This window comes from Notolabrus celidotus, chromosome 10 (assembly GCF_009762535.1).
Source record: "Notolabrus celidotus isolate fNotCel1 chromosome 10, fNotCel1.pri, whole genome shotgun sequence".
In the NCBI taxonomy this organism is placed as follows: domain Eukaryota; kingdom Metazoa; phylum Chordata; class Actinopteri; order Labriformes; family Labridae; genus Notolabrus; species Notolabrus celidotus.
Genome location: NC_048281.1, coordinates 9,702,323 through 9,714,180, shown reverse-complemented (window position 1 = coordinate 9,714,180; position 11,858 = coordinate 9,702,323). Strand labels below are relative to the sequence as shown.

Genomic DNA, 11,858 nt, shown 5'->3' with positions numbered 1-11,858 from the left:
ATTTTTGGATCAGAAATTTCGTGGTTTTAGGGGGTCAGTTGACCTAGCGGTTTCGGAGTGTGCTCTATGCACAGAAATCTCCGCTCGACCCATGACCAGATCCCTTTTGCTGCTTGTCATCCACCACTTTCCACTCCTCATATTCCCCTTCTCTCTCTCTCTCTTAAGCTGACCTATCAATAGAGGCGAAAAGTCACATCTGATTCTGTATTTATTTTCTATATAACACCCAAAAAAAATGACCACGCTTTGATAACCTTAAATAACTTGTAGCTAAGGTTGTACAGATTTGAGGAAGTTCAAACACCACAAGTTTAAAAAAAACACTTACCAAGAGTCTAAAGAGTTAATTTTGTGTTGCTGTTTAAGAGTGTTGTTTGTGTCGATTGCATGGGCACATGTCAAGACATTAACACCTTTGCATTACAAGACGTGACACTGTGCGTGTAAACTTTTAATCAGCCGACTTCCTGAGCTGCTACAGCTGTGAGCCTGTTTGATGCCCTGAAGCTTTTAGATGCATCAAAATGTTCAGTTTTTATAACATGTAAAGCTATTTGTTTCCTTGCACCTGTGAAATATGAAGTCACTCTCTTTGATCACATCCAGTTCAGTCATAAGTTATCCCTGCGATCTCCGTCAGACGTTTTCTCACTTGTGTGTGAAGCAGGTGGGAAAGCGTCGACCACGAGCTCGCTGCGGAGCGTGGAATCATTCCTCCCTCTCCGGGCTGGGACTGGGTCTTGTTTGTTCTCGGCAGAGGATGATCTTGTAGGTCCCACCAAGTCAAACAAGTGGCACGTTGCCAAGTCATCAAGCCATTCACACAGACATGAGGAGGTATTGACACAGTGTGTGCGGTTTAAACCACAGCGCCAAGAGCCTCTCACGTTTACGAATGGAACAGAGGAGCACTGTGAACTCATTACACCAAACTGAGAAACCTGTGTGTGTGTGCAGGGCCTGACCTGACATTAGCTACACTCACAGGATAAATACACCCACGCACCATGGAGAAATTGCAATGTAATCAGAGAATACACTTCAGTTTACCTCCTACGATAATAAAGGGAAACTTTCATTCCCTTTAGACATTAAACTCTGAGGTTTATCCTCAATGTGAAATAAAGGTGAATCTTTCTGACATTAACAAGGTTAAAGTTGGTCAACTATGCTGTTGTGTATGATCATTTTGTTTTGGCACAATGATGGTCGCTCATGATTTTGCTGCTCTTTGTGGCTGCTGAAATTTCATAAATCCATTCCTTGTTTTTTCTGCATGGTCATTGCAAACCTCAGATATTTTATCTAACAATCGATTCTCTTGTGTTTCCGAAGGTGGTGACAGAACTTGAAGAGCAGCATGGAGACTTCGGCTCCAACAGCCACAGGAGAAGAAGGAGTGTAAGAGTTCAGGTCTGGATGGAAGCAGCTTCTCGGAAATCCCAAAGAAGCCCTCGCCCACCACTCTGACCAGAGGTACAGCTGCTTTTCAACCCTCCTTTCTTATTCACTCTTGACGGTAGATACTGATACAGGAGGATGCACAGCAAACATTACAGCTGCAGAGTAATTTAGTTAACGGCAGAGAAGCTGGATGAAAGTTTCTCCGTTAAAGCTAGTACGATATAGGATAACTTTATGGCTTGTTTGTTTGGTAGCATCGTGAACTTGGTGGTGTAATGGACTCAAACACTATGGCTACTCGCATAAGAAGCTGGGTGGCACATAAAAGAATTAGACCAAGAGACGGAGGCTGCATGTTTCAGAGATGTCAGAGAATGGCTGATGAAAAAATGTTATAATGAGGACGAAAGACCTTGTTCTCACCTCCCAAGTGTAAATTTCATGAATTACTAAAAGAGGCTGGCATAGCACTGGACAACATGGTGTACCAGAGGCCTTGGATAAAGGCTGGGATGAAGACAGTACCTTTGAATGCTAAGAAGATGTCGTATGACATTGTGGCTTTAGCGTATCTCTGCTTAATGATGGGCTTGGTGGCCTGCCACGAGAGGAGCTAAGAGCATTAATTGTTTAGAGATGCAGGGTGAGAAAGTAGGACGTTTCAGAGCGCCCTCCCTGGCATCTCCACAAAGAGGACACAAGTTTTTCAAACAGCAGCGATAAATATAAGATAATATTGTGCTTGCCATGGCATGAATTATTCATTCATTTACACAGGGAGGACCATTGTGTGTCATGTAGGCTGCGGGGGTTTCATTCATAACCTTCCACTGCTGTAAAAGTAGTGTGCACCCATCAGGGGCTATTGTGCTGGTGAGGTAACGCAGAGGTGCAGGATGTGCAAGGTTCCCACTACAAAGGGGTCATCATTAAAAGATGAGAGCTCATGTTTTCATTAGTGGATGTGTGAGGAAAACTCATCATAACGAGGTTTGAGGACCTCTGAGGTATCTGCGGTTATAAATTACTAATGCCTGCTGCTGGAGTCTGCTGGTGGACACTCAAACCCCTCAGGAAGACACACTGGCATCATCTGAGGGGCCGCTGCAGGAACAAACCATTCAAGCTGTTTTACAGTTTAATGAAGGGCCTGGTGGCCTGCCATCGCAACCCTCGCATCCTCACACAGAGGCGACAGATAAAGTAGGACACTGGTATGACATTAGAAAGTTTAAATGCCCAGCGTTGGTTTTTGTTTACTCCTTTTTTATTTGAACCTTTTCTCAAATTAGTATGCATGTGGAATCAGTAATATGGGACGAATGTGAATAATCAAGAAGCTCAGAAACATTCTTTGCAAAGTGTCACAAACTGGCTTACTTTAAGGTCCTCTTTTATTCAGCCTTTGTGGTGTTTGAAATGGAGTTAAGTAGTCAAAACATCACTTTTTTGAGCTTTAAAAGAAAACAGCAACACTTGTGCTTTTTTCACCACAGGATGTTTGAAATATCACATCTCACACATCAGTTTGGAGTCCATTACAATAACCTCTTGTTTCTTCTTCTTTCAAACCTTTCTTAGACCTTTCCAACACATGTTTAGGTCCATTAAGATATTATTACGTACAGAGCTCAACCCTCATCTCCTGCGTGTAAGACATCCCTTGACCAATCCATTGCAACCACCACCCTCTTTAACCTTTATTGGTCTTTTCCAAACAGCAAAAAAAACAGCCAATGCAAAAGTGCAAAAAACTGTAGTTCCTTGAGTGTCCTCTTGAGGCCTCTGTCTAAAAGCCAAGGATGTGCCCATAAAATACAAGCTTACACAGGGATTGTTTTTTTTAAATAAAACCCCTCTGTTTTAACTATGTAAAGGCTAACAGGTGTGCTTAGTTGGTCTTGATTGGGGGCGCGGCCTATTTGACTGACAGGTGTGACTGTCACAGCAACATACCAGCCGTCTAGTCTATAACCTCCACTTCACCTCTTTGCTGGTTTTTAGATTTGATGGAGGTTAGCTGAAGTCAACATTTCCAATTTGGTGACCGGCATCTTTGGGCTCACATCCTAAAACTGCATCCATATTTTGTACAGCATAAAGTCTTTGTACTAAGTTACACGACTCATCATCCCTTATGGCAATGGTAGTTGAAGCATCTAATATAAGTCCAGATGAGCTTTTATGGAGATATTGAAAGCCTGATTTGTCATGAACAGACACAGTGGAGTAAAAGTCCATATTTGTTGACTTCAGAGTGAGAACAGGCTGAAACACAGCAGTGTAACTTAAGCAGAAACATCCTGAGAACCTCTTGTTCCCCCTAATCCGTTGTGTCATCTGGCAGTGACTCTCATAACCTGTTTCATGAGAGCTCACTTTGCTTGTGTTTCATAGAGACATGCCTTGCCCTGTTGAACTTGTCTCCGAGTGTTGAGACAGAATGGAAGTGTGTCTGGTCCACTAATGGAGAGTATTTTTCAGGGTCCAAGAGGAAGTTGAGGAAAGAGGGATGCTGGAACAAGAGCTCAGGTCCAGTTAAGTCCATGTGATAAGAATCAGGCCTCTTTCAGGGCCTTGTTAATGGTTTTAAATGGGCACCCACATATTGTGTGACAGCCTGCATCTGTCTCGCAGCCACAGGGCATGCTTCCACAAGTTCGGCCCTTGCAACCTGACTCCAAGGCTCCGGGATTTACGAGTCTGTGTCGGCTTGTGCTTTACCATGTCAGCGTAACATGTGTTCAGATTAGGTGCCCGCTACCAGGACCGTAAAACATCTCATGGTTTCAAAGGAATACCTGTGATTGATGCACCCCCCCTTCCTCCTCTCCACTTCACACCAACGACTAGCATGTACGCTCAAACTGGCTCAAAAGACCAGCCGTTCAAACGTAGATCCGCCAACTTTTTGTGTTCAAGCCTTCATCACACGCTCAAAGTGTGCAGAAGAAAATTTTCTATCATTTCTCACTTTGTTGTTGACTGTACGAGGCCAGTGGAGCAGACAAGCTCGGCATCTCTCTGATTATTTCTGTGTTATATTTATCATTTTCAGAGTTGGCTGTACTTCCTACAAAGATTGATGTTCTTGGTACACAAAACATACGGTCCAAAGATGGTTATATGTATGATATATCTAAGGAGAACGTGGAGTGGAACTCAAATATGTCCTCACCTTTGTCAACACTTGCTGCCTTTCTTCTTTTAAGAAGAACACAGCGTTAAATCACCCAGCCCCCATTTGTTCCCCATGAAAGTTGGTAAGCTGCATGCTGCACTCGGAGTGGACACTGGTAGAGGATGGAGGAGAGAGGTCTGGTATAATTAGCCTTGCATGGAGCGTAGCTTTGCGATAACAAGCAGTGTGTTAATCATGGCCTTCATGGGGGAGTCTTGAAGGGTCTCTGCCGAGGTCTCACCATGCATATAGGTTCTTTTTCAGGAGGGTGTCTGGAGCAGGTCACGGCCCCCCCTGGCAGAGAAAAATGTCCCAGAGAAAAATAGAGCCCCGCCTCTCGCAGCTCCTCCCTGTCCACAGGCCTACTCCAAAGGGACAGCCACTAATCTTCCTGAGAAAGAGATTTCTGCCTTTCTTTCTATGCACCTAAATGAGGGCTCTCTACGCTGCTGTGGTTCCACATACGGATAAGAGGTGGAGGAGGGGGTTGGTGGGGGCTCAGTGGTCTGGGTATGCAGGGATGACCGCATTCATGCTGGACCCCCTTTGCCCCTTTTCGGTTTAACTCCTTGGCCTTCAACTCAGTTGAAAGGATCAGAGAATTCATCCCCTGATGCCTTAAGTTTTGTCCACTGAGCGTGCACAGTGAGTTAAGTGTGAAGTGACTTTTTCTATTTTTCCTTTTTAAACAGGAAAAATAGCTCGAGTTACAAGGCTGGACATACAAGAAACAGCTCCCTTGGCTCCTGGAGCCTCCAAACATGTCATGGATTTCATTTTTACCGGCCCTCAGTGCAGATCCACTGTGTTTTTAAAGAATCTGCTCTATCAGGTGTCATCTACAGTAACATTTTTGTAAAGGCGTATCAATAATGCCTTCACTGATACTTGAGAAGATCTGAAAGCAACAAGCTTACAGGAAAGCTTATTGACAAGTCTAATGTTGTTTATTTTCCTGTCAGGGTCTATAGCTGCTGTCCCCGAATGACTTACAGAGAGAGTGATTGTGTTTCTGTCCCGGAATGACAATTTTTCAGCTCTCTATTTGCAAACTTCCTGCTTCATCAGTGTCATCTTGTACATCTGGGTATTGTGACTTCTTCGGGCAGCATGTCCCTTAATCTTTGACTGGACATATTCCCAGTAATACCTGCTCGGAAAGGGAGTGTAGCTCAAGTATAGACCACTGTTGTTCCATAGTCATCAAACACTAAGGCATCACACACAAGGTAACCTGAAGTGTGCTGTAGGAGACTCACTCAAGAGACTTCATGCAGCGGGCCCACCATCCAGCATAGAAGTGATGGGATGTAATGTATGGGTCAAAGAATGCATGGCCCTTTTAATTGCTTTTAATAACGTTAAAATTCCAATGTTTTGGATTTCAGGACAGTTACAAGTTGCAGTGTTGTCTTATTTTTCATCAAGACAGGAAGCAGGAAGACACCTGCAGCAACTTAAAGACGGCATGCCAAAAGGGACAAAAAATCATGCCATTAAAAAAAATTTAATTAGAATTTTGTACTTTAGTCATATCCATTTAATTTTTGCGAATACAGTAACCAACCAGAATAACTATAGGTAGCTTAGCGGTGGAAATACTTTCAAACACTTGGGGCGCTTTAAGGTGGATATCAAAAACATAAAGATCTGCAAACCAGGACTCTCATTCTGAAGGGTTTATTGTGCACATAGTGACGTTTTGATGTGCAGATCTTCATGTTTTTCAACATGCTTGATTGTTTTGAATCTAGCCCCCTCTGAGGGACCCTGTATTTTACTGTGTATTATAAATGGAGACAGTTTGTGCATTATTGTGGGATGCCAAAGAGAGTCTTGATTTAATGTCTATGTTTGGTGATCTAAAGAGAAAGAGTCTGACATCATTAGATTACACACAAAAATTGTGCTGAACTCTTCATAACATATCATACCAGCCTGTCTGAGGATGTGACAGTAAAGATGGCTTTTGTTGTGGCATCTCTCTCAGTCTGTCTTTCAGTTTTTTCTCTGCCAGGCTGAACCTGGATGTAAAGATAAGTTATGCTAAGTAAAAGCAGACTTGTTTTTTAATTTCCATTTTCTGAGCCTACTCCTGCTCACTGAAGTTGCAGCCTTCATCATCACGCACTGCAGGCTGCTCTCATCACAGAAGGTCTGGCCTACATACGAGAACAAGAGAACTGCAGTTGCCTCCCCCCAAGTGAATGGTAGCGATTGTTCACGAGGGTTTTGAAGCATAATTACTCCAATACATGTATTATCATGACTTCTCTTACATTATTTTAAACTGAATTAAACATAAGATCCCTGCGCTCCTTTCTTATGTTTACTTGAAACAAGTAAGCAGAGAAACTGCTAGGAAATCCAACCAGGAGTTCAGAGGAATTTTAAGCAAGTTGAGAGCACTATAGAGATTCCTCTTCCAAGTTTTTCAAAAGGAATTTCTCAGGACAAATGTTTATTTTAGTGAAGACTTAGAAGGCAGTCATAAGGCAAATATTAAGCACCCTCATCTACAAATTGTAGTTTAGAGCCCATGCCTGTAGAATACTGACTGAATGAAGGACTTGCAGCCTTTGGCAGGTCTCTAATGTGGTTATTGAAACATAAATCAGACTCAAATGAGAGGACATTTATGATATTGGTTGTTTCTATGGAACGCGTTTCCTTTGCTTCAAAGCCTCCAGAGTTTAGAAAGCAAAGTGGTATGCTGTGGGCAATGTCTGCAAGTATAAATCTCTCTGTACCAGAGGCGTCTGCTCATACAGCGCCCAAAGACAACATGTTACATCCTTGCCGTTTACAAGCAGGGAGAGGAGGCGGAGGCAATATATGGATGCTTTAGGGGATTAACCAACACCCCGTTAGCCAGCTTTCTCTCCCTCTGCCTCCAGTCTCTCTTCTTCCTTGCTGTACTTCCCTTTTTCTTTTGGTACTTCATCCTCTCTTAGACAGAAAGCTCTTTCCCAGCATGCAGAGTGTAATCCATGCCCCTGCTCCTGAGACACTTCCTGCCTGTTTTGTTGTTGGACTGATGGGAATCAGTCCAATAAGGTGCCTCGCTCCCCCCTCGTCATTAGGGTGTTGCCTCAGGCAACGCTTTCTCTTGACAGGAAGACGCAGCAGGTTATTAAAGAACTTGTTAAAAGTGCATTTCTGTGCTTTAACTCTCAATCTCCCTGACCCAGTTTAACCTTTGTTGTCCATCACAGTTGCCAGCCTCTGCTACTTTCATCTGCTAATGTAGCCCTAACACCACAGTTCAAGTGAAGCAAAATAAACGTCCCGAGGAGTTTAGACGTTGGTTAAACAAAAATGTGTGCTAGCTGTAAACACGAGCGGGAGGCGCTTATGTAAACAGGCCTGGTTCCTATGGCGGAGTTGGTCTAGAGGCGGACAGTTTGTGGTCAGGCTCTTCCGGTTCGTACCCCCTCATACACACACAAACACAAACACCCACCACCAACCACCATTCCCCCCTCGCCTGCAGACACAGCTGTGTGTCCGCCTTCAGAGAAACTCTGCAGGAGGAAATGAATTAATCTAAGCTCTGCACAGAGCGAAAGAGCCAGTCAGCCATGATGAGAAGTGCATGTCTACAGTCACTCAGGCATCAGGTGAGAATATATAAAACAATACACACCTGGAAAAAGTTTGCATCAACATATGTCCCTCAGGGAGATGTGTTAATCATTTTTACTAAATGCTCCAGACTTTTAAGACCCCCAACATTCACAGTTGGTCTCAGTGAACCACCGAACAAATATGTGCTGTTTTAATTGATGCTGGGTGTATGAGTTGTAGCCGCCCAAGAAAACCAGGAGAGGAAATTGATTTTTGCCATCAGTGACATTCCTCTCGAGTGAAACGCTGCTTCTTGTAATTACAGAGCTAAGGTTTCACTGCTGCTGCAGCTCTCCAGCCTCTGCTAGCATTTAGCAATTAGCTTAATCACTGCAGGCTCAGGGGCACAGTCACATAAAGCCCAACTTGTTCATACAAATCACCTGCCTGCCAGTGGGTGAACTCAGGGAAATGGTTAAGACCTTAAAGTACAGTCACAGGCAGACACAGTGAGCGGTTAAGTTTGCAGCGGAGGCGGAGGAATTCCATAAACATTTATGAAATAATAAACTTTTACAACACAGTCACATCCTCAGGAGGAGGGGGAGGGGTTTGTTTCCAGACGGAGTGTGCAGTCATGCGTTGGCCATCCACAGTGGCATCAATCCAGGGGACAGGACGCAGACAAGTTGCAGTAAACTTTGCAACCAGCAAAATAAGCAGATGAGGTTGCTGAGTAAATACAGTGGACGCAGGTATAATAAACAAACGCTGTCCCTGCCTGCAATTCAAGATACAACTGACACATGTCCTAAAAACAGGAGCAGAGAGGAAAAGTTAAGACTGGGAGGCTAAGATTACATGAAGGACAGTAACTGCTACTTTTTGCTTATATTTCAGAATTCACAGATTTTATCAGATGACCTAAAAAGTAAAAGTTTGCCACATGATCACAGTGACGACCATAGAAGAAGAAATACAAGAAATAAAGACGTACCAGGATGTAATGAGCACAGATGACACATGCATCTTGTGGTATGGCGTGGTTTTGTCGTGTTCTGATCTAGGTGATGAAGAGGCCTTTTTTGAACAGTATCTTGTGATTTCTTCAGCAACTAAATCAAGCCCAGGAGTCTTTTTGATAAACTGCTGGTGACGTCTCACATCATCATGTCTGATTTGTTCTGGAATGAGAGATAATACTCAAGAGGAGGCTGGTTTTCCTGCTCCTGAACCATCTCTGTACTCCAGGTCTGAGCCCATAAACATTCATTTCCTACGGTGTTTTATTCTTTTGAGAAATTGCCTTGGGATACACTTCTCTGTAATCACTGCAGAGCCTGTCATAAGGGCATTGTATGGTTGTCATGGTCCCTCATACAGAAAAAGCAAACAAAATGCTGCCACATGGAAAACAATTTGTAATGTCATCCATCATACGGCTGCAGGAGAATAAAGACGGGTTCTGTAACAGCTGGGTAGCAAAAGATGATTGAGTGCTGCTCCTGGCAGGGCCTGGCAGGGCTGCTCTTTTTTCAGATGAAAATAAAACTCTACATTTCTAGAAACACGCCGTCTGGAATTCAAATCCTAGATGCTTCCTTGTAAAACTACGTTTCCACTTGGCAAACACTCGAACCTAAAGTGCTTAGCTTTGCTCTTTCTAACTTGAACAGCCACATGCTAGTCCATAAAGAAGGTTGTAAAAGATGGATCAGTAAATGCTTTATATATATAAATATGAGAAGTATAGTGCCGATACCTCCAAAACTAGAATCGCCATATTTCTTTTTGGAGATTTCTTTATGGAATTTGTTCTGAAAAAGTGCAAAAAACAATCTGGAAGAAGATTTTTTATTTCCCTTTGCAAGGCCTTTTATTTCTAAGTTGTATTTTTGGGCATGTTCACCTTTTATTGGATAGGACAGCTTTAGAGAGACAGGAAATGTGGGGAGTAGAGAGTGGAGGGTGACATACAGCAAACGGTCCGAGTCCAAGAGTCGGACCCATGACCGCTGCCACGAGGACTTGCCTCTGCACATGGGGCGCATGCTTAGGCCACAGGCAACCCTTACAATGCCATTTTAAAATGAAACATGTGTAAGTGCAGAACTACAGAAAATACAGAAGGACAAATGGAAATGATGTCATGCAATGATCAGTAGATGAAGGCAAAGTTGTCCTCATTCACCAGCTTCATAAACGCACCATTTTTCCTCATTCTTATTCCCTGAGATTTCCCCAGGGTTGTAAATGGTTGTTTCTTTCTTCCAGGCTGTTTTGAGCAAATGACTTGACCTGAGAAATTCGGATGGAGTTGCATATGTAACCTACAATGTTTTGCTCCATACAAATATTAGTCACATTAGACTCTAAAGCTAAAGATGCAAAGTCCGTCCTTCATTCATTTCTTAGATATTAAAATAAAAACACCTTCAAGCCGCTTTCTGTAAAAGAGTAACCTGTAAATGTTGAATTAAGTTTTGTTCTATGAACATATAATCACACCCCGAGGTGCACCACGTTCCTTTAGGCCCCCGGCGTCATTACGTATGTTAGAAGGCAGCTGTCTAATAAACAGCCTACGAATGAACAGGGTTGGTTAAGAGAGGGCCTGTGTGTGTTAGCATAGCGTGTAAGCCTGTTGTGTTTTGTTTGCCAGGTGATTTCCCCGACAGTATTAGCTAAGCCTGAGAATTCTTGGCTCGGGCTTCAAAGGAGCAGCAGGGTCGTCCTCTGGCAGCAGCAAATACAGACATGTTCGCTGCAGACATGAAACCCATGGGCACGAAACTGCAGTGAACACAAGCCGGACCAGCACTGTCACATGTTTCTGTCCAGTGGTTTATAAGCTCTTCAAGCAACAGACTAACACTGCTCCAGCTCTGCAGTTTCAATGGTCTTCACTTCTTTTTCATTTGTAAATGTAAAAGATCCACACATACCCACACACTTTCCCATCAGTACTTGCACAGTTTGCATGTGTTTATGTTTGACACAAGGGGTTAACTTTGGCCTCAAACATATACTAAAGCTTTGAATGATAATCCAATGTTGGATATCACATGTGATTGCACACTGAAAGGTTTATATGTAATCCAGTCATATTGAACTTTTAATACTGTAAGATTCAGTCAGTGTATGCACTTTTAATACACTTTTTGTCATCTAATGTCCTGTACACATAGCAAGGAGGACCAGGTAAGCAGCGCTGCTTCTTAACAGCTGTGCTCCCCCTTAAGGTCATACTCCAGCATTTAAAGAAATTAAAGGTGCACTATAATATGTAAATAAACTTTGTGGAGTTCTTGATTGTATCGGTACCAAGCAGGTACTGCAGCAAACTTGATGGTGCGTTGATCTGCATATTGTTTACTGTGATGAACACAAATGGAATCATAGGAAGATAACCCCCAAAACAGACAGCATCTTGTACAATGGTGGACATAGAGTGCAGATTTTACGGCATATCCCAAACAACAAACAAACACATCCTTTTATTTTCTTTATAATGTATGCAAGGATGGGATGCATGCAACCATGTAGCTTAAGATGCACATTTTTTAAATTTGCTGAGTAAAAGAGGATAAAACAGAAGATTGATTTTACTTTTTAACCTCAGAGTTTTATTAAAAACATAAAAATCAAAGATGGTTGGCACTAAATAATGTTTCAACCTTTTCTGGCCACTTCAGGGAAATAT

General features: G+C 42.8%; 1 protein-coding gene across 1 annotated transcript in view; it reads left to right on the top strand.

Moving 5' to 3' along the window:
* The first annotated feature begins 1,363 nt into the window (after nucleotides 1–1,363).
* Nucleotides 1,364–11,858, top strand: part of gli2a (GLI family zinc finger 2a) — a 65,115-nt gene continuing 54,620 nt past the window's right edge. Inside the window, 2 exon segments of the mRNA XM_034693153.1 lie at nucleotides 1,364–1,390; nucleotides 1,392–1,479. Of these exon segments, the coding sequence (XP_034549044.1) occupies nucleotides 1,364–1,390; nucleotides 1,392–1,479 (115 nt within the window).